Raw genomic sequence first — 23,740 nt, forward strand, 5'->3', positions numbered from 1 at the left:
GAAAAGGAGATAGGGAAGAGAAACTGGGGAAGTTGAAGCAAGCAGTTTTGCACAGAGGTGTTATCTCACTTAGATTTCTTGTGCTACAGAATAGCGAAAGATTTGCCCTGGAAACTTCAGTAAATTCTGCATCTTTTCACTTGAACTATCACATTTCTGCAGAGATATGCTTTAGCTGAGAGTCTGGAGAACTGTGTCTGCCAAGGTGGCTAACGAGGGCTGGGACGCACCCAGCTCTCGGCTCTCCCTCTCTGGCAGGGCTTTGGGGCACCTGCTCCAAGGGCAAGGAGGTGCTGCCATGTCACACTGGGAGCAGCAGTAACCCCACAGCAGGTGTGGCAACGCACTCCTCGCCAAGGGGCTTTCATCTTTCAGAAGTGGTCCCTCTTTCCCGTAGCCTTAGGAAGGCACCTGCCCCCAAACCAATATATGGTTTCCGTCCTGTATTTTCTTTATTACAAAGCGGTTTGCAGGTTTTTTTTGCACAGTCTCAAAGCCACTTAAAGAATTAAAAACACGTTTGAAAAAACATTGGTGCAAAAAGTGTGCAAGCTCAATATAGGGTTATGGAATAATACAAGGACTTGTTCTACAGTCAACAGTAGAGGGTGCTACAGGTAACACCAATATATTGAGTGCACATGTGCAATTTGGGCCCATTTATCCACGTTTTTGACACCACCACTGAATGATATTTTCATCTTGGTATTCCCATGGAACTGTTGGACATAAATAAATGTCCAGACCTTTTCCCCATGGGCCAAACCACACGAATAACAGTTAGCATCTGTAACACAATATATCAGTCATTAACTGAAACAAATGGATCCATTTAATACCGGCATTCACAGTTTAATCCATCCTCCCTCCCGCCACGTGCAAGGGCCCGGCCCCTGCTGTACTCCATTTACCCGGGGCTATGCTGTAGGTATGTGGGCAGGGTCAGAACTATGTCTCTTTTTTCCTCAGTGCTGCTTTGTACACCCCATTCCATGGTTTTAATATGAAAATAATTTCTTCCCCACTGGCTGGCTTTCTAGATCAAGTTGTTTGAGTTTTACGCACTGCTCCCAGAAATGCCACTCCAGGAATCCTTCCGCATGAGGCCTCCTTACCAGGAAGGACACCGCAGGTAGGACTCCAGCAGGCTCAACTTTTTCTCCTTCAATTGCCCATGCCATTTCGTCATTTCAACCCAGAAAGTTTTCATTTTTGACCACTTCAGCCAAGCACCTTGCAGCCAAGGGGGGCGAATACAGAGGGTGCACAAAACCCAGCAACGAAGTGGGTATGTTTGTACAGCAGAATGCTGAAGTGTAAACCCGAATAAAGATGAACGGGTTCCCTGAAAAGGATTCATCACGCAGCCATCCTTTTCCTTACCTTTTTTGCAAAGGACTTGGAAGCTCAGCCCTGCAAGTCTTACATACACTGAACCTGTAACTTTTTCATTGAACTGTAACTTGTGTGGCTAATTAACACAAAATTTGGATTTTCTAAGTCTCTAAAGAGGTATCACACTAAAAAAATGTTACGGAAGAGTTCAGAAATGACTCAACTCTCTTCTATATTTCCAAGCAGGCAGATAGCACTTCCTGTGTTTTTTCACCTTTTTTTCTACTCATATCAAGAATTTAAAGTTTGCTCTTCACTTCCTGCCATTTCCCATTCCATGGGCTCTCCTGGATGCACCACGACAAGGCCTTGAAGAACCATGTCGTGCACTGTCCTCACATCTGTGCCATTTCCTCAGAGAATGCCAGACTGCCAGATTCCAGGTTTTGCTATTAGTTTCACCTACATCACTCAGGTATTACTCAGGTAAGAGAGGAAACCTTATTTCAGCCTCAAAGGTAGCAGGGACATTTTCTAACAGAAACAAAAAGCAAATCTCTCAGACATATACTATTCAGCTCTACTTACAGGAACACGTGAGCATGCTTTGCCCACGAGGCCAAGTACTGACCACCCCAGATCCAGCCACCGTGTTTCGGGTGTTACACTGAACCACCCCCAAAATGCCCGAGGAGTAAAATCTCACCTCATTATTGCCCTGAAATAAACTACTTATGGTGATTATTTTGTCTGCTGACTGGCTAACAGTAATAATCACTTAATCTCCTTAACACCTGAGCTTTCACTTCAACAGCCTTGACAAATCTTGAAGAGCTAAAAAGGTTAAAGCTAATCAGCATCCAGTTCTAATAAGAATAATTACTGTTTCCTACTCAAATGCATAATACCTTTGGCTTGTAGGAAAATGGTAGCTCAAAGGGGAGGAACTGCACTCATGTCTTTTATTGTATTTTAAATAGTATCAGCCTTCCTAACGCAGAAGGCAGTGGTAACATGGTGCTAGTTCCCTTTATTCACATAGGCTGTTTTATAATCCTTTGAAAAACAGAAACAAACTGCACTGCTGGCTCATACGACTATAGCTTGCACATTTATACTGCCTTTAAAGCTCTTCTTCACTGCAGTTACAAATCCAGTCATTTCACTTATCTCCATTGGATTTAACCCAACTACAGTCGCAAGGGCTTCAGACAGGCCCTAGCACGAGTGTCCTGACTGCTGCCTACTGCTCTCCACCCACTTCAGCAGGGCCATCGTTCTAAAAAGGGATGAACCCTTCCCACCCACCAATAAGCCATATGCATGTATGAGAACATCCACTATCTCCAAATGTCTTACTTTATCCTGCTGACAATCTAAACACATTTTTGTTGCTAAGAGACCATCCCCCTCAAAACAGCAGAAATGCAAGCACAGCCTTGACATGTCTGCTCAGCTGAAGTTAATAAATTCATTGCCACTGATTTACTGGGAACCAGAGCAAGATGTTGTGTATGCTGAGGTGGCGGGGAAAGATTTTTATTATCATTTGTTAATTATCACACTAAATGCCTTTCCCAGTCTTCCTCAAAAGCTTGGTCAAAAAGTTTGTGTCAATATGGCATTACATGCCTCCCAATTTCAGACCCAAAACACTAGACGACATTCTGAATAGTTAAGTGCCAAATTAAACCAGGCATCCGACCATAACCACTTATATTTGCACATTAAATCCCTGTAATTTCTGTACACATGCATATAAGTACACTAAAACCACACCTAGATACAGCCTTCTGCAAGACTCATCAGATCAGCAGTATTTTTTGTGTACAAATTCAAGTAACAACTCTTTCTCCCAAACAAGGTAGAACACACAGTTGAATACACTTTTCAACACAAAGATATCAAGATGACTGACAGCTTTTGAAATACTTGCTTCTCAATGCTTTATAAACTACATTAAAAATAAATGCATGCATGTGCATGCAAATAGTTTGTTACCATACCTTGACCTAGATGTTTATCTCCTGCTCTAGGCTCTTCCAGTCTACAGTTGCCACTCCCAGTGTTTAGGGTGAGTTCTGAGAGATTTGTACTTATCTCTGCATCATCAAAATCCATATGGCTTGAAAAGGCATCACCAGTTAGGAGTGGGTCTATCACCAGTGGAGAGCAAGGTGGAGATGGAGAAGAGAGAGATGACCTTGGAGATAGCGATGTCATGGATTTTGGAGTACCAGACAATGATCTCAGAGCCTGTATGCGACTGGTGGTATCTGCTTTGTGTGTTTTCGCTACTTCATTTTCGTGAATAGTGGTGATACAGCCTGATGGTCTAAATCCAGTGGCTCCTTCTAAAAGCAAGTCAAGCTTGTTTTGATAGTCCGAGTCCAACTGCTCCAACTGCTCCAGGTGCTCGTAGTAGAGATCAGTGAAACTGGCTGAGGTGGACGAGTCCTGGCTAGAGGTGGCAAGAGATCCTCTGCTAGATGCAAGAGAACCAGGGCTGCTGCTCGAGGACAGGGAAAGCATGCTGGTGGAGAGACTGAAGGAAACAAGTCAGAAAACCATTACACTGTATCTCCTGATTTCTCAGGAAAACACTGCAATGTCACCAAATCTCTAAGCCCACATGGTGCATTTTGCTTTGTTAGCTTAGGCCATACGCATTAGTCCCCACAACAATCCTGAACCGCAGCCTATCTAGTGGAAAAGTTGGGTCAGTTTTCAAGAAAAATAATATAGTTCATACACATTTTCCTACTCACCACATCAACCTCGTAAGAGTCCTTGTTTAGCCAAAACAACTCTAAAGAATTGTTTCAAATAAATTAAAATTAGTGATAACATTCTCCTCCCACATCTGTCTGGAAAAAAATCTCTAGTTCCTTTTAATCTCCAAAGCAGACCACAAAAACCAACAAGGCCCATGCAAGAAGATGAAGTTACTGCCACCAACTGTCTGTCCGTATGGAAATTTTCTTCCATTTGCCTCAATCTTGGACCCCCAGCCAAAAGGCAATGTCACAGCTGCCTGGAGTTGGCCCTCAGAGATCACAACAGCCAGCAGTTACCAGAAAACTGGCAGGATTTACCTACGTGAAAGACTGCTACTTGGAATCCAGGGCCAGGAGAGCAAGGGAAAAGAAACCAGTTCACACAAATTATTTATCTCTAGAGATCCAGTTTCAGAACATAACTGACAGCAAAATTAATTTTAAGCAGGTGCTGAATAGAAGTCTGTTCAGATGAGAAAGCCCAGACACCACAGCACACTGTTTTCTGCTCAGAAGACCCAACAAATCCTGCAGTACCAACTACAATGTATACCATCCCTAGAAATTCCATTTAAACCAACACTCCTGCTCCAGATATTAAATACCTTGCTCGTTACTGACCGTTTAAAGATTCTTAACCCTCACTTCAGATATGGATTAGCTATTGAAAAATTTCTGCATATGTATAAGTAGCTTAAGTTGCCCCACTGAAAAACAGTGAGGATGTTAATAAGCCTAATAATCCCTTATTTATTATTTATGGGGTAAAAGCTAGAAGCTGCATTCGTATAATTATGCCTGTGACCTTATGTGAAAAAGGCAAGTATGCAGAATTTAGTATAATTTTGGCACAAAATGTCTTCTGCATTTGTATGACACATGTGCACTGCATCACGTTTGTTCAAAAAAGCTTTTGGGTGAAACATGACAAATGTTTTTGCATTTTGGCAATATATATAGATCTGGCAAGGACTAATAAATTTACAGCTTGCCAGTGTATTTCACTATCAAAAGGGAGGGGTTTTTAATTAATCTTTTCCCTATCAACAAACTGGGCTCAACTTCATTTTGTGCATACCTTTGAATGCCAGACATTTTGCATCATGGGGTTAATAACAAATGCTTATTCTTATGAAGGAGCATGCCAAGAACACTGGGCACGTAGTTAGGAAGAAATTAGTTTCACATGCTTCTTGGTCACCTCAAAAGATCCCTAATCAGCTAGACGAAATGAAAATATGCTTTTCCACTGCATAAGAGCATCACAGATAGCTATTCTCCATGGTGGCTTATTTACATGTCAGTCTTGCACTATGATTTCTTTCCAGTCTTTTTGGTGTCATCTTCACAAAATGGAACAGAATCCAAGTGGAGCAGAAGCTACAAACAAAGTAAGTTCAGTACACTCTGATAGGAAAAACCTCAACCAAACAAAAACCCCACCAAACTCTCTTCCTAATCAAAAAGATAAAAATACAGTTTTAGCTAATGATGATTTGGACTTACCGCCTGCAGTCAGGCATTTGTCTGGAAACAGTAATCCTGTGCTCTTTCAAAACTACAGCCTGAATAACCAGACCACATTACGACTGCAGAAACATTTCTATATACCACATGCACCACAACAGACTCAGGGATATCTCAATACATTGCCTACACTGCAAGCAACAGCACACTTGGAATTAATTTAGAGAAATATTATCATGACACTCATACATTAACATGTAGTTGCATTACTAAGATTCACTTCACTTGCTGCATGAAGTGTTAAGCTGTCTTTAACATACTTATTAATATAATACTTCAGTAATTCAAACATTAGTAAAAAAATCTCAGCTGTCCTTAGTCACCTAAACGTTACATGTCCAAAACAGAAGGGATTGCGGAAACTCCTTCTGTTGTCATACAGAGGCACCACCACAAGGTTATTTATCCCATTCTAAAGCATCCATCTAAACTGAGTGGGATGTATAATCCTTGAGGCTTCTCCTTCCATTGACTACACAGGGGTCTTAGGTTACAACTATACCTGAAAGGCCTTTTAGACCTCTCAGTTGGGAGATGAAATTGTTAGCAGAGAAAAGCAATTACACCAAGTGCTGTTAAAGCACCTACAACTTCTGTAAAAGGTTACATACCTTTTCAGCTGAGTGTGCAACATTGCAACTAATCGTGTTGTTTCTTCGAGCTCTCGGACTAGCTGATTTCTTTTGCTATTCAACTTCAATCTAAGAGAAGATAGAAGAAAAAGATGAGCTAAAGCAGCATTTACTATTTAAAATGAGGAGTATAGGAAAATTCCATTTTTTCTATGAAATCCTACAAAAGTTAATAAGAATACATAGTATAACATGGGACAGAATTTGGTTGAGCTGCGTAGGTATTTACCAACTTCCAATACTCTTACAACATGGAATTCAATCCTGCAAACATTCACAACAGGGAAAATAATTACAGCTAGTACTATAAAAGTTAATATTTCTAGAATCAGGCCTTAAAAAAAGTCCAGCAGATTTTGCTTGCTATACACTATTGTGTTCTTATACTTACTGTGCTAATAAAGGTGTAAATGCTTTCATTTGCTTTCAGTAAGGCCCATGGATGACTAAGGTTTACGTGATTTAGTTATTAACCATCTCATTACAGCTTTACATGGATTACGGACTTTAGCAACATCTCAGTTTTATTTCACACCTGAATTGGTTTGAGACACAAACATGTGCACTTGGGTGCTCATTCTCTAATTTAACAGGCCTTCGGACAAGAAATCCTTCTCCAGAAACCTGCCATTTCTTTGGCACACTAGAATAGGACCATATTCCTCAAAATCACAAATGAAAGTGTTCATCTTCCAGCAAGACCAGAAACATTTATCAAACAACAGATACTTCAGGCTGGTAAAAGTCCTGCAGCTGAAACATCTGGGATGCCTACATTTTTTCCAGCATGATAAAACCGTGAAAAGACTATGTAGAAAGTTGGTGTAGTCTGGACACTGAGCATGTAGAAGAAATGAAAATATAGAGCCACAGAGCGAGTGAATGCAACACGCCTATTCCATATATATTCAAGAGACTGCAGCTAAAAGTAACATTGCCATAGCCACCCACATTAAAACATTCAGACTGTAAAGCGCTTGTAGGCAATGCCTAGTGCATCCTCACTGTACATTCCCATGAGATCTTCCCCTGCAACACAAGTAAAATTAGGGAGGATAGTTGGCATTTTTTCAGCTACTTCAGATTCACAGGATATTCCATTCAACTCCCACAGCCCTGTCAAATACCAGTTCCTACAGGAATCACATACAAGGATGCTCAGAACAAACAACAAATTTTAAAAATTTAGAATTCCATCTGTTGACATTTACCAAGCTCCAGACTGCACAAGGAACTGTAGAAGCTGCTGCAAGGAGCTGGCTGCATACAGAAACATTATAGTACACTAACATTATACTGGGCTATTTTGAGCATTTCTTACATTCTCATACAGCATCCCTTTGTAGGAACAACAACAACCACCTTTCCCCACTTCAGGAGTAAGACTTGCAGGCGGTTTCTTTTGGGAAATTATTTCAGAAACCTTGTAAGTAGAAATGGTCTCCTGGAACTCTGAGGGCACACTGCTATCAGCATTCAGCTGGGAGATGTTGCTGTTTGTTCCCAGTCACCTCTTGTCCAACAAGGCAAGCTCTGTCCTATGCCCAGTAACCTACCTCTCAGTTAGAGCTTTGCTCTGAGTGTCTCTAGCAGCCTGGAGGTCTTCCTCTAGGCGCCTTCTCTCCGTCTCCAGTCTCTCCACCTCTCCTCGAGTCCATTTTCTGGGGCTAATAAATCGCATTTCTTTTAAGAGCTCCTCCTTCTCATTAATTAATATTAGACGATCCCGCTCAGAGTCCAGCACACCAGGCCAGGCCTCGCTGTCAAGCTTAGCCAGTTGTATTTTCAGGTTTGCTATTCTGCAGCAAAAAAAAAAGCAGTTATTCCATGAGGAGTGTCTGAGCTACTGGTCCAGACACACAAAGGTGCACCACGACCAACCACATCTTCCATTGCCCTGAAGAAGACTCTCAGCTCAGGGACAACTACCCTCACCCTCACTCTTCTTACCAGGGTGCTGTCAAGTGATGGCACTGCCAGGAGGTTGACATGCAGAATGGGGTTTTAACTCAGGTTTGCTGCCAACGGTAAGCTACATCTCTATCTAACCCGCAGTGTCCACCAGTCAGGGAATAGCATAACAGAAATTCTGGATCTCGAAAAAAGCTGTCAGATATACCATGGGGTGTTTCATAAGTCTTACAGCTAATGACCTCATAGTACGTCGTGTGGAGAGTATCATGCAGCAAATATCTGATCTTTAATCAGTTTTATGGACAAGAGCTGTATACTCTCCGTATACGATTCAGATATGCTGATAAAGATCAGTGGTTACTCAAAAATTTAGAAACTAATTTTGTCTTTACAATGAGCAAGTTAATCATATGCATGCTGCTACTGGAAGAATCCAACTATTGACTCAACACTAAGCCTTTTGGACACATTAAAGAGCTACACTACTTCTAGTGCAACGTGCATCTGAGGATGCGAAGAGTCGAAGAGGCTGCCTAAATCCAGAGCCACTTATTTGCATGAATCGTATACGGAGAGCTACAGAACCAAGGGCAGTAATGTCAGTTTTCCCAAAGGAAGCTGTCTGCTTTGAACTCACTGACCTACAACTCTTCATGACCTGATGGGGTGATCAGGGTAGTTTGGTGAGAAACAACAGTACAGCTAAAGTTGAGTAAGAGTTACCAAGGACTTGCATTCTGGAACTCGCACAACCAAAAATGATCGAGTCGGGAGCAGGGAATGGGGAGGGCAGAACAGGCTGGGGTGGAGAAATTACAAAAGCTTAGAAGGCAAACAAGGAGAAAAAGTATCTTGCAATGTAAGGCAAGATATTTGCAAAAATAATTCACCTGACTGAGGACCAGAGAGGCAATGCATACATGCCCCTTCATGCGATTAACCCAGGTTAATCTCTCACTCAGGTTTAGTAAATACGTAAGAAATGGAAGTGAAATGCTGTACATGTAAAATGAAAGTCCAATATTCATCTCCCTTTGAAAAGGGCTTTGTGATCTGGTGACAGAATTACTGGACTTAAATTGGGCACAAGTAGTTGTGGGTACTAATCTGGATTTATCTCTTTCTAGAATTTGGTTTATGCTACAGAAGTACACAGGATGGTGCACACTTCCTCCACCAAACCAGCACACATGCAGGCACAGAGCAAACTGAATGCCAACCAGCAAAATCAAAGCGTGTGGAGTAAGTAATAAGATGCAGATCTGGGCAGCAGCAGCTACATGACTGCTGAATGGCCTTGAAGAATAAAGCTTTGTCTTCCAAGCTCGGGAGGCCAAGAGGAACTCGAGCTCCGAGAGAGCCTGTGAAGGATTAGCTCACACAGACTGACCTGCCTCCTCCATCACAAGAGATAGACTAGAGATCACCTTTCTGATGAGAAGCCTCATTTTCTGTAAACCCATTTCCCACAGCAGGTTGCTTATTCTAATTAAAGTTCCATAATTGATAGATATTCAGCTCAACTATTTTTAGGTCGTCTTAGGAGCTGTTTTGTTTTTGAGTGCCTGATTAAGTGCAACACTGTGCTCCGACGAAGAATTAACAGTGGCATTAATTCATAATCCAAGAATTCCTCTGTGCATTTTGAAGGGATATGAGTTTAAGAGGATTGGTTGGCATTAATCTGATCACTTTTGGCATTCATTTGCATGGATATGGCTTTTCCACTGGAATTTGTTCTCCATGCATTTCCAAGTCTAACAGCTTTGTTAAAATAACCTCAAGTTTCACCCTTCGTAAATGATCATTCTTTTTCCTCTTCTCAGTTAAAAGGAGGTTTATGTATTCTATTTTTCCAATAAAACAGCATTATAAAATAAATGCTTTGCAGACTGTCTGGCATTTGGCTGAAAACTCCAGCCCTTCAGCATTCACTGACCAAGTCTGAACTATATCATTGCCGAGCCACGCTAGGTTTGCATTGCAAAGAAACCAGCAATACTGGGCTCAGGTCACACAGTCCTTCTGAATGGCCACTAGCTTGCAAGACTGAACAAAATACAGAGCAGGAAGCTCAAGTTTTATTTAACTGTTTTCTTCTTACCTGGAAAAGGTTGTTAGATGATTTATTCATTGTCATATCAAGGATCTTTTTTTTTTTTTTTTTTACCAGGGAAAGTTTATCTGTGATATAGGCATAACATGTAAAATTTTTAGTCTCTCTGGAGATCATTCAGAGCACATGCATCTCCATAGAAGCGTACATTAAGATATGCATCCACAACCAGTATTTAACGATCCTATATCAGATCAGCCTCTGTTCTTCACAAAAAAAAAAAAAAATCAAAGTGGGAGGTGTGGTCTAAAAACTGACCAGTCAAATACCGACCATAGTTGCAATGCTGCTAAATGTGACATTGAAATATTGCACTTCAGGAGATTATAAAATATACTTTTAAAAGCCCAGAGTTACCACCAGTCACACAAAACCCAAGCTGAAAGTTTAACTGTTGAAGGAACTAAAACAGTGCAGAGCGTGCAAATGCTACTCAACTGAGTTACTTCTATATGTCTGAAACTGTACAACATAATTTAGTTGCATCTCTGATTACATTTATGCTGCAGTAGCTATCTCCTTGTTAAGATGTAGCACTGACATCTCTTTTGACATGATATACCCATTATCAGTTTCCAAACAAATTAAGCTAAAGGTTTGTCACTGTGGTTGCCCTTTGTTCTTTTTTGCATGTTTAACATTATCTGCCCAAGGGCTCCCACCTTACCGAGTCATGAAAAAAAGGACTTAGTGGTGGGTAAGGGAACACGCAGAATTGTGCCCTGACAGTTCTGGTGTGGGGAGGTTAAGCAGGATATTCACCTACACCTGTGGCTTTAGTCTGGTCCACAACAATACTATAAACAGTGTCTGCTACAGTCCACTTTCAAAATCATCAGCCCTTTATAAATCTAGTAGTTCTAACCTAATTAATATGGGATCATCTTGATTTCAAGGCCTTAAGTTTTACCTGTCCAGATAATGCAGAGCTAATAAGACAAATGTATTTCCACCATTTGGCTCCCTTCATAATACATGCATGGGCAAAGTACTTGCTCTTCTGTTGTGTTTTTGGAACATTTTAATATTGTGCTGTGGGGACAGGAAACACTTCTAACATCACAAGGAGGAATTTTCACAGGAGCAGAAGGTTCCTTGTGAGTCCCTATATCCATAGTATTGTTCCAGCTTAAAACCAGTTAAGGGATTTGTTTCTGCGGCTCCTACTAAAAACTACGCCAAAACCACAGTGCTCTGATAGCTGAAGATCTTTTCATTTTAGCATCGATTATTCATGCCTATTCAGACCCATCTTTCTTCATGATAATGTTTTTTTAAACTCTGAGAAAATCTATAAATAATCTAAGACAGACATGAGGTATCAAACCTTCAACTGCAAGACGGTGTTGTATGTCCTTCATCATTACTTCAAATGAACTATTGTGCTGCCTTTATAAAGTTCTGTCTCTTTTTAAGGAGCATATTAATTATCTTCTCAGGTTTGTCATTATTCACTCGCCCCTCCTTGGAAAAGATACAGGCTAAAATAAGAGTGCTCCACTTCGATCTGAAGATGTAAAGTCAGTGTGAATTAAATTGCAGTCTTGAGCAAAGCTTTAAAGTAAAGAGCAGTTTTAACATTGAAAAATTAACTAATGCCTCTGGGGGGGTTGGTTAATAATAATAATGTTGCTTTAAAAAGACACAGAAAGATTTGAATGTCAAGGTAGATGTTCATCTTGGATTGGCAAAATAGACAGTTCTGATAAAATTGCTCCACCTAGGAAGAAAAGTGTAAGCTCATGTCAAAAAGCAGCTGGGCACACACAGTCTTTGACAACTGCCACAGATACAGATCAAATGTTATGCCACTGAGAAACATGGCCTATTGACCATGCAATATATTAAAATGAGAACATTAGGAGTAACCTCAGCCTTAAAGCTCTTATCTCTAAGCAGAGACTGGAGAAAAATCCTTCTCTTCACATCGCAAGTACAGATTGTAGCATGCATCTGAAGTTTGTTTTTCTGGAATTGCAAAGTCCCTTTAGAGCAGTTAAAATTGAAATCACCACCACTGATGGTTACATCACTGAACAACGACTAGCCCAGCCAAAGTCTAAATACTGCTTGGTGGTTTTTCATTTAACTAGAGTATTTATCCATAAAAATACACGTACTTCCTAAACAGTTGAGTTAGCTATTATCTATTAAAAAAGTAAAGCCCAGAAAACTTTTTCCTAAATTAGTCTGCTAAGTAGATATGAATTTTTAAAATCTGTTCTTCATTCATCTCAGATCAGAGGGCAAGGGTGAAAAATTACATTCTTACAGATAAGCAGACAAGCTCTGAAATTGTAGTCATTGACCGTATTTTGATATGTTAGGTGTTAACACAATATACATTTCTCCTTATCTGACTTAAAGCCATGCAAACATTCACTTCATTTTGAAGAAGGTAAGGAGATGCCTTGCAGTACAGTCTCCTTATTAGGAATGGGGAAGCATTGGCAACAGGCAGCAAAACCACTTATGTCCCCACAGGTGTGGCCAGATTGAATTCTTCATGTATTAGTCACTCCTTAGTAATTTCTAGGATGGTTATTTATTTCTTCAATGATAACATTGGCCCAGAAAGCCTACTGCCTCACTTCCTCAAAAACTACCATGTTTACTTAGCAATAATGCTGGGTTTCATCTGAGTGGCACCTCTTCTAGTGAAACGTATCTTCAGAATAAACTATGTGACAGCCAAAAGATACAACAGCCCAAAGAATTACCTTCTCTTTGCTTCTTCATATTGAAGGCGTAATCTCACTTTCTCAGCCAACTGGTTATTGCTGCTGGTAATAAACTGAGATACAAAATACAAAATCAGCAAATTAGTAACCACTCCTCTTTTGATATTCCCTATTGAAATTGATGATGTTACAAGTTACACTTGCTCTTGTCAAACTCATTTAGTAGTTAAACCAAACACAGAATAGGAAAATACTGACTTTGATTAAATTTTTCATGATTGCTTCAAATACTTAAAAACCCACAAGATTCAGAGGCTCTTTTTGGCCTAGTTTATCAGAAAAAGAAAATCTACCACATCTATCTTGGGCTTCTATTTTCATGCACCCACAAATAGCTTTGTAATCTTCCTTCTTAAATGTTGTTTGCAATCCTTAAGTGCTGTGTTGCATTTTGTTTTGGATGACATCTTGCTTTGGTTGTAAAGTCTTAAAGACAAAGGACATCCCATCATGCCGAAATCTGCAGATCTTAGTCACATGTGTGGCCCTGACTGAAAGTGGCTGCAAACGTTTAAGTAAAGGTTCTCTCCTTAAGTAAAGGAGAGCCTTCTGTGATGTCCTGTGAGACATACGATGTACCCACCGTGCTGATCGAGTCCTTGCTGCGGCTGGCACCAACCTGACAGTTACGATCTTGTTGCACTTGTGGGACTGAAGGTTTATGAGTACTCCACATGTTTGATGGCATCAAAATATCTGCACATATGCTACCATTCTCACGCCTAACACACTAAAAGCCAAACACACTCTTAAGGGAAGAGTCCTCATTAGAGCTTAGCCTATACATAGCTGCTGAATGTTTCTTCTCTAGTAGCATATCACTGCTATAAAAGAACTTAGGGAATATTTGTATCACAAGAAGCTACACCTACAGGCAAAATAAAACTTCCTTCCCTTTTATTCCCACCTGGGTTGTTCTAACAGAGGCAGTGTGGGGAAACAGCAGGTTGCCTTTAGAGATACATTAACATTGCACACAAAAATGAAGGTCACACTGAAGTTTAAACCAGGAGAAGGTACAATTTCATAGGTACTTGCCCATGCTTGGGAACTCGTACTAAGGCAGTACTACATACAGTTCACAGGAATGTCTCCACATGCATGTGGTTTCTCATGCATTACTCACATTTCCCGAAACATCTGTCTGGGAGCTGACATCCAGGTACTGCCGGGGTAACAAAGGGCTGGAGCTTTCCACGCACACACTGCTGGCCCACAGGTCTGACTGGGATCCTCTGTCATTCACAAAGCTGTCTTTTAACCTGGCTAAGCTCTAAAACCATAAAAAGTCATGAGGTGAGCTCATTTCTGCTCAAAGTACCTCAGCAGCTACGTAGCTTTAGCCTAAACTACATGATTAAATCTGACCATGTTTACTGTGTGTACTCAGACCCCACAAACATGAGGTCAGGCATGGCTGGACTGCATCTCCCACAGCATGAAGCAGCCCACAGGCATTAGCACACCATCTAGCCCGGACAGACAGGCTCTCTGGTGGAGGTGGCGGACCAAGTGGGCCACACTGTTTTCATGGCTTCTCCAGGTCTGCTCTTTGACAGCAGTACTGTCACACTGGTTCATTCTTGACCAATAAACCCTGAGATGAACACTCATCTCTAAGCGAGTGCTTACTACTGTTAGTTGCTATATTTTATACTTCTTATTTCCAGGATCTGAAGAACAAAAAGGCTGCAGTCCAACCACAATACAGAATTAATTTACGTTAATAAAAACCTCAATCACGTATCTGAAATATAAAATACTTAAATTACTTCTCAGAAATTCAATCTGATAGCAATGGCGATACAAAATACTATAAAGTCATCCTGTTTCAATACCTGAATGAGGTCTTGTTTTTCCTTCTCCCCTGATGTGATGGCCTTCTTGAGAGCTTTCATTTCACTTAAAATGGCTTGTGCTTCATCAAGTTTGTAGCCACCTTGAGTATCAGACATTTTCATGTCAATTCTGCATGGAAATTTTAAAAAAATACAGTAAGCTAACACTTCATAAAGTCCAGTTAATTTAATCATCCTAGATGCATGCATCTTGACATTAATTTTTAAGAAAAACACACTCCGAAGTATAACGAAGACAACAGAAGGAACAAAGAACCCCACTCATCACTGCCTAAGTTACTCCACTCAAAAGTGTATTAAGCTTCAGAACTCTGATTTTAGCCATATCATCTCTTTAACTCCTTAGGGAGGACAAAGATGCACACGAAACCCCCAAAACAGTATGTTTGGGCAAACTGCTGCTAGTTACCTTGTTTCTAAGCCAGAGAGGATCAACTTAGCCATCTATGAGAATTACCTTATATTCAGTTATGACCTCAAAAACCAGGCACAGATGTATTTGCTTGCACAACTTAATTACAAGCTGCCTCATCCTTCCCTCTTGTCAAAGGAATTCCACCGCATTTTACGTTTATAATAAATAAGATATTAAGCAGTGACATTACTTAAAACATGCCAGATGTTTATTCATACAAAGGTAAGTACCTGAAACTTTTCCTCCCCTTCCACTCCACCCCAAATTTTTCCTCAGTGTCTTAAATAAATAGCTCTTATAGTTAAGACAATAGGCTGTACTGTGTCATCCATATTGAGCAATACTGAGTAAAACAGAATACCATTTAACTGGCGAGATCCTGGTTCAAAATCTTTTTGCCATGAAGTCAGTTCTGATGTGGTCATTCACATACAGGCATTCATTTGAGAGAACTAACCTCATGGCTGTGTACTGCTTTCAGTTGCATATGCCTAAAGATATCAGCAGCAACATATTTCAGCTTACGTTATTTAGGCAGCTATTTATAAATGTAGAGGGGGATGCATTACAAGCCAGAGATGTTCTACACTGAAAATAAGATCTAGAGAACAAACTTACTTCTTCAGTGTTTGAAATCCATGCTCTTTGTACTGGAGCTCTTGCTTCATGTGAGCTACTTCTCTCTTGAGTTTATTAACCTGTAACAAGGTGTCACATTTTTAGAATGATACTTTATATGAATATTTAGGTACAGCATTACCCATTCAATTCAAAACTTATTCAGTGTAGACAGTACTCTAGAAAAAGCTTCCAGATAATCAGTTCATCTCAACAGCAGCTAACAGCCCTGACTGCATCCTCATCAGGACATTACCACTGGCTAGGGATTTATCCGGTACCCAGATATTACACCACTTAATAAGGGGCTCAAGGGAAGTTCCAACCTCATAAGCAGAAAAGCTGAGAAAAATTCAAAAGAGACAGGAATGGAACATGTGCTGATTTTACTCAGTAATGTTTAAAACCTTCCCAGTCATTAAGAAAAACATTAAGCATCAGGACAGGAGTTACACTGCAGCGACAGAAGCCATCCTCCAAGATACCAAACTAAAAGGCCCCACTGCATAAGTAACCCAGCAGGATGATAATACATACTGTAAATCCACTGACCCTACAGCTTGCTGTTTTATATTCCTCCACAGAGGCCAGACTGACCTACTTTACTTTAGTCCTTTCTTCTTCCCAAACCGAGCTCTGCATGAGCCGCTGCTAACAACCCGCACTAAGCCCAGGACAAAACAGCTGCCAGTCTCTGGAGAGAACTCGCAGCTCTCCAGCGCTGCGGCACACCGAGGAGCCAGCACGCAGCTAAATACCCCACGGCGTATCTGTACAGCAGTATGTACTGCCAGCTTCCAAGGAAGTCTAAAGTCCAAGGGAAAAAAAGTGTTTTAAACTCTTAAGACAGCAACATTTGAGAATTCTGATAAATTATCTCCTAGATTAAGAATGCCAACATGAGCTCTTTCAACTGCTTTGGCATCTCCTTTTAATATTTGCCATGAGGTTTGGGAATACCTGAAGATTACTCGTGGCAAGCAAAGGTCCGTTCGTACTGCTTACCCTGGATTTTGTAGTAGCAATCTCCGCTTTGAGGATCTCCGGGTCATACTTGGAACTTGACGATGAGCCAGAGAGCACTAGAACAAATACAACACCCAGTTTAGCAGCTCTACCTTCCTCCCTACTCTTCTACTAGCCCCACCACAAATCAAGACCTCCCATCACTCCTGCACACCCAGATCTCCCCACATTGCTGATGTAGGCCTTTTACCCGTTTTCCAGATCTCTTTTTACCCCGCAAAGGCAGGGAAAGGCAATAGTACAGCCAACTACTCCACAAAAAGTGTATACTAAAGAGGCCAGTGCATGTCCTGCATCTGCAAAGTCCTGATTTGTTCCAGGTTAACACACTTAACTCAGACTCCCAAACACGTTCACTCCATTCAATAGTGTGGCTTTCTGCATTTCCAAAGGCATTTAACAGAACTGAAGGGACAGGCATTGCACAAAAGTTTACTTTATTTTTTCTTTTAGACTTTCTCATTGAGTAAACAATCCACTGAATGTTTAGAAACAAAGAAAAGCAAAGAATGAGAAGAAACTGAAAAATGCAATGCAAGCCTTCTCACAGCCTTGAGGACACGACCAATCATATAATGTGTCACACCGGATTAAATCAATGTCCCATTAAGAGCAAAATTCTCTTCTCAGCAGCGGTTAAAACCCTTCTGCTTCAGAAGGTACAGAAGCTCCCCAATGTGCAATGTTGTTAGAGGTAGCTGTAGGCAAGGGAGATGTTTTGATCCTTGCAGCCATCAGTTTATGCCCTATAAAATATGGGAAAACATTTCTAGTTCTTTCAGTTTGGTTGTATTTTTAAAGACAGATCGCATCACGCCAATGTAATTCATGTTCACAGCGTTCTTAGTGTACTGCTCTGGTATACCAGTACTTAGATAGAGTGCTCTTAAGAAAAGACCAAAAACTGTACTTCAGAGATGATGGACAGGACCCTAGTAAAATAAGAATCCTTCAGTTGACAGAAAACTACTTAAATACTTTTTAACATCAGGCACAGGATTAGCCAGTGGAATTCACCACCATAAGATACAACTCAGCAGGAGTGAAGCAGGGGGAGATCAGTCCATTGATGTGGCTAGCAAGAACATAACAAGTTTGCAATACTAAGGATTATAAAAAAAATTCTAGATGACTTGCAGGAAATAAATCCTCCTCTGGACATTTTCCAGCTCCTAAGTAGTTAACAATAAGGAGGAAATTTGGCCTTCTATAAACATTTCTGCACCAACTCTTGAAGCAACAGATATTGATATTTCCTGCGTGACAAAGAATATGGAGCACAAAACAATGTGCTTCATACACAGAGAGATAATCCACCAATGTTAGCTTTTACACGGCATAAAATACAGACCCTTAGCTCCCCGAGACAGTCTCTCAACTACGTGGGATGTTAAACTCCAACAGGGCCTGGGAATGCTATCTGAGATGAGCCTTCTCGCCTTGTTTCTATACTTTGGACAGGGGAATCAAGGAAAATACCATATAAATTCATTTTGTCACATTGAGCCAACCACAGCATTTTTTCGTATTTATTGAAGCCCATGCTGAAAATCTGCACAGTGACTCCAGTGACTGAGCCAACCGCAATAGTGTTTCATAACAATTATCCTTTACCAAACAGGTGCTAGGCAGCTATCGCTTTTGAGACAAACTGAGCAAATGTGGAGAGTGACATTGCATAACATCCCAGTGCTCTATCAGAGGACCAGCTTCAAGCATTTTACTGTCCTAGTCGGTTCATAACTGAGAAAGTCACTGGGTAAGAGTTCATTAACGACTCACAGCTGGTCTGAGAGCCCAGTTTGTGCTCCCAAACATCATGCAGCTGCCGATATTCTTGCTGGGCCAATTCAAGCCTCTGCTGTTTCACTTGATAGATCTCCTTCTGTGCAGCAATCGCCTCCTGGGCCAGGACAAGATAGTCTTTCAACATATGCTCCTGCTCCCGCCGCCATTGCACACGAGGATCTTCTATCTGTGTAGTTTCTTAGAGAGAAAACAGAAGGAGGCAAGATCAGTGGAAAGCAGGTTTGTACTGCTGCCTGGAGAAACTCCACCAGGATATTTTAAAACAGCCCCTTGCCCCATTCCCTAATAAAAAAGTGGAATAAGGACATTTTCCTTTTTTCTTAGGAGGTGACCATTGATCCACAATGAACTCCAATGAGCTCTGCCACGCTGAATCATGGATAGAACAATTCATGACGAGATCATCGTACAACTCTCCAACTCCTCTGCTGCTGGTTCTGCTTCTTAAAACATCCACACAAGCATATGCACACACAAGCTCTAAGATACTGACATTGACTCTTAAACTTATCTATATCGTAACTGCTTTATAACATTACTAATAAAATACCTCTACTATTTCACTGATAAAAAACTTTCAGAGATCATCATTGCCACATGACTGCATTATACTGCATCTGACAACATGAAAGCAATTACAACCCTGCCCGTCCTCTTTGGCTGCCAAGTGGCTTTTATTAAAAAGGGGAAAGAAAACCTTCTCAGTCAGATTCCATAGGTAAGTAAAAATAAAGACTCATTAAATCACAGAATGTATTCATGAAAGCATCTCAAATGACATTATATAAACAGCATCTCAGAAGGGGAGTAAACATTTCCTTCACTGAAAGCAGGCACAGCAGTAAATCACTGCAGAATACAGGAGGTGGAGTTTAAGAAAAATATTTTTTGGTAACTTAGGCAACGCAGTCATGAACAGCTACACCACTTCCACCTCTGTTACCTCAACACAACCAATACATTGCTTTTCAGGTTTCTAATCATGAAAAAGGCATAAGGTCACAGACACACAGCTAGTCCTAATGCTAATTAGGCAAATTTATTGTCAGTATTTGTCTCAGTTTTGTGAAGAAGCGTCCAAAATATTTTTCATTTCTCTTTCAAGGCTATTATATGTTCTTGCTTGGAACAGGTTCTAATATTCAGTTGACTAAGTGCTCTAAACTGTCTAAACTACTGTGCTTGAATAAGGATGCCTAGTTACCACATAATGAATAATTAATAAAAAGGAGCCGCTTGAAACTATCAGTAGGAATCTAATCTGCATATCCTAAGAGCCTCTTTAAATATTTAGTAAAAGCTGCCGCGGTGGAAGGTATGGGCAGCTCTTAAGCGAGTCAGGCATAAGACTAACACCGCAATACACAGGATGTAGGGAAGAGAACAGTTTGGCAATAATCCTAGGAGCAGGACTAGAAATAATGGATTTTACCCAAGGGATGGACACTCAACCATTTTCACAAGCTGTCCATGATCATGCTGAGGAGAAAATTAACAGGATACTCCAGCAATAATTTGTTTTAACAGTATTTCAAGACCCAAAAGAACACATGGCATTTCAAGTTACATAGCAAAACTTAGAGAAGCTGCAAAAGATGATTAAAAAAAAAACTTTTAAGACACTATAGTTTGTAGAAGCATTTCAGCAAAAAGTTGTTTGTAGGTCCTGCTAGCAGAAGCAACATTTCAGCTGATGTAATATTAAAGCTAAGCCTGGACCTGAAAAACTGCCCCAAAATAATTTGAGGAAAAAGCAGCTACTTGTGCCAACTGTAGGTGCTGGTGCCCTCCCAGACAGCACTAGGGTCTCCCTTAGAGGGAGCAAAAGAAAAGTCAGGAAGACACAGCAGTGTATCAACTGCATAAAAGTCTGAAAATCCCAGGATCCTGTCTCTATTCTTGCCCCCAGATCCGATTTGCCAGATAACTATTACCCACACCCAGATGGAGTAAGTCCTTTTACTCCATAGTGGAACCAAAAGGGGAAAGTCTGCTGCCAGTTACCCAGAGAGCTGCCCCCCATATTCCCAGACACACAGCTTCCCCGGACCAGACTGCATGAACAAGATCAGCAGCCATGACTCAGGACTCTCAATTTCAAGCTTAACGAGTATGTTGGCAAAGTACCCATGACTCTTGAAGTCTAATTCAGGACACTGGGTCAAAATTCTCCCTGTACCTATGGCTTCTTCAAGCTGGGTTATTTCCAGTTTTCCCTTAAACTAGCAGCCCATTCTTCCTATAATTGCAAGAAGGACGGTGGAAGCTGCTGCAGGGAAATCCCTCCGTTACAAGCAACCAGGAGGAAAACTATGAAAATCTACACCATCCTGAACACCTCCGTGAGGTGGTGAAACACTGACACTGCCCCAAACACACACACCACCTGACAAAGTGAACACTCGTCAGCCAGCTCTTGGAGAGGATGGACAACACACTTATATACTGAAACTGCTTTGTTCCCATTTTTCTAAATATTCACCTCAACCTTTTCAGTAATCACAGCACTAACTGTATCCCCTTGATTGCAGCTTTGAGCTTTGATTTTGAAACATGTAATAACAATCTTTGAAAACGTTGGCCAAGGGCTCTCGATCTGTCCCAGCTACTGAGAAATGCAAAATACCTTCAAAAGTCAGATGAAAGGACTACAGAAATGCAAGCTATTACATCATTTGTTGTCTTGTGAATTTTTAATTTAATGTTGAGCTTGTCATAAATAAATCTGATTGTTTCATGTTTGAAGAATGTAGTCTTACTATGCTTGCATCAGCACCTGGCAAGAAAATCATCATTTCTTTGTGCAAATCAAATTCCAAAGAAGTTCTCCCAGAGAGACACACTCAGGGCTATGCATTAATACTGTATTAGGAATATTCTGGGTATTCAATTAAATTTAATTGTATTTATTTTGCCTCAGAGAGAAGGTTAGAAGTGTTTTCCATCTCATTTTTTTAAAGTCTCACGGCTTTAGATTTAATTTAGGTCTGTCCTTGGGCTTGTTTCTGATAATTAGTCTCAAATATTCAAGCGTGCAGCAAGAACCAACATGCCTCCATCCCCTTCACACCCTCTGATGATGGCTCCTTCCCGCACAGGGAATCTGCAAGAGACCTTGGAAAGGAAGAAGGTTTTGGACACTCTCCAGAGGATACTTCAACATAAACCCCAAAGATGAGCTTCTTGATTAGCTGAAGGTAAGTGGATATGGTCTGCTTTATCGTGATTTGGATTAAAGCTGGCATAAGAAATAGGGTCATGAATTTGTTTCTCTTCTTTTTAACCTTTTAATTGAAATTCTAGGTCAAGTCTTCTAGCCTCTGGCATCCCACAGAAGTGAAACTTTTTAAGAGCAACTGCTATTAAGCAGGTGTCAGCATGGTTTGAAGCCTTCTCTGCACACCCTTGAAGCCTGTGGTGCTTTTGAGTGGCAAAGACCAGGGGTAACTGCCCCGGACCATACAGGGCTCAGACCTGCAACCGGATCTTTGCGCATTCACCCTGGGGCCAACTCAAATGTACAACTAAGGTCATTTTTGGTTTGTCCCACCTCCATGCTGCAGTTTCTGCTAGCTGAAACTCAGGAGTTCTGACAAGCTTCCATGTCCCACAGCAGGCTTCAGATCAAATTTTTTTCCTGTACCTGAATTGTGTCCCCCCAGGACCACAGCTAGCCATCCTTGTTCAGGCAAATGCCAGGGGAGTAAATTAATGCCCCAGCATTGGCTAGGAAGGGCCACAGTGACAACAAGCACTCAGCTCTCTCCAGTGTGGATAGGAGAGGAAGACAAATAAGACGACAAAAATACATCTCAAACTGAAGAGAAAGCTCAGAGAGGACAAAGAAAAGACTCTTGGAAACATCCTCACATTTTACTTGAGCCAAGTTTTTCCTGTGGTCAGAAGTGACCCTGATGTTCACTTCAGGAGGTGGGCTGAAGATTATTTCTTTTGGGGACAATGCCAGCTCCCATAGCACCTGCAGAGGCTTACAGCTACTGCCACAGTCCATGTCACTGCCTGATAAACCAGAGGAGGGAAGTGATCCAAGGGAAAAACCACCAAGCCCCATAGATGTTTCACTAGGAAGGGACAGGGAACAAACAGCTTCCCCAAAAGCACTGTACAGGTAAAACTGAATTGGCAGGAACCTCTTAATCCATCACTGCTGCCTAACACAGCAAAGCCCTTCAGAGTCACTGGGAGGTGGCATGCCCCTGTCTCTGGGCCTGGAGCCCCGTGGTAGGCACCTCCCACATCCCAGCACCTGATACAGGAAACCAACCACCAGAGAAGGGAAGAGAAGTCCAACCATTTTTTTGACTCCTCTGGAGATCTTGCCCAGCTCTTCTCTCTTCATGGCTGCATACAGTCATGAAAACAATAAATCATTCAGAATGAGGTATAAAGAAGTCTTAACAAGACTTCTAAACACAGCTCTTACTCCTTTTGTAAGCGTGGTCAGCACAGCAATAACCCAGACCCAAGTGAGACTGGAAAAAGCATTAAGATTCAGACTGTCTTTAAAAAGCAACCTCATCATTAACTCTCCAGAGTGCTTTCTTGTGGAAACTAAATGGACACAAGACTTGGTCTTACAGACCTATAGGAGACCCCAATTTGAGTCTTGCAATTTAGCACCTTCTCAAGCAAAGTTTGTCCAGTCCTCTCCCCTGCAGATCTCCCTTGTGTGATCCTGTACACTTGTCTACCCTTTCTTCCCCACTATCCTTTCCTGTAAAAAGGAAAATCAACATCCCCCGCCTCACAGAAAAATAATTAGGATAAAGCCATTTAAAGATATGTAAATACTGTGATAATGGGATGACATAAGCTCTAAATAAAAATATTTGTGTCACCTTCACATCTGGAGACATTTGATCTTTGTATTGCAGAGGGCTTTTTGAGAATAGGCTTTTTTCATTCTGCATTTTTAATAACCAAGAGAAGCTGCCAAAATTTGGAAGGTGC

General features: G+C 41.0%; 1 protein-coding gene across 1 annotated transcript in view; it reads right to left on the reverse strand.

Annotated features, from left to right (window-relative positions):
* Positions 1-23,740, reverse strand: part of WWC1 (WW and C2 domain containing 1) — a 38,961-nt gene that overhangs the window by 14,059 nt on the left and 1,162 nt on the right. Inside the window, exons 2-10 of the mRNA XM_009586639.1 lie at positions 18,743-18,946; positions 16,940-17,016; positions 15,935-16,014; positions 14,881-15,010; positions 14,169-14,315; positions 13,022-13,095; positions 7,828-8,070; positions 6,251-6,340; positions 3,342-3,880 (exon numbers count right to left, since the gene is read on the reverse strand). Coding sequence (XP_009584934.1) covers positions 3,342-3,880; positions 6,251-6,340; positions 7,828-8,070; positions 13,022-13,095; positions 14,169-14,315; positions 14,881-15,010; positions 15,935-16,014; positions 16,940-17,016; positions 18,743-18,893 — 1,531 coding nt within the window. The 5' untranslated portion in view covers positions 18,894-18,946. The remainder of the gene's footprint in view (positions 1-3,341; positions 3,881-6,250; positions 6,341-7,827; positions 8,071-13,021; positions 13,096-14,168; positions 14,316-14,880; positions 15,011-15,934; positions 16,015-16,939; positions 17,017-18,742; positions 18,947-23,740) is intronic.

This window comes from Fulmarus glacialis, unplaced genomic scaffold (assembly GCF_000690835.1).
Source record: "Fulmarus glacialis isolate BGI_N327 unplaced genomic scaffold, ASM69083v1 scaffold26551, whole genome shotgun sequence".
Lineage (NCBI taxonomy): Eukaryota > Metazoa > Chordata > Aves > Procellariiformes > Procellariidae > Fulmarus > Fulmarus glacialis.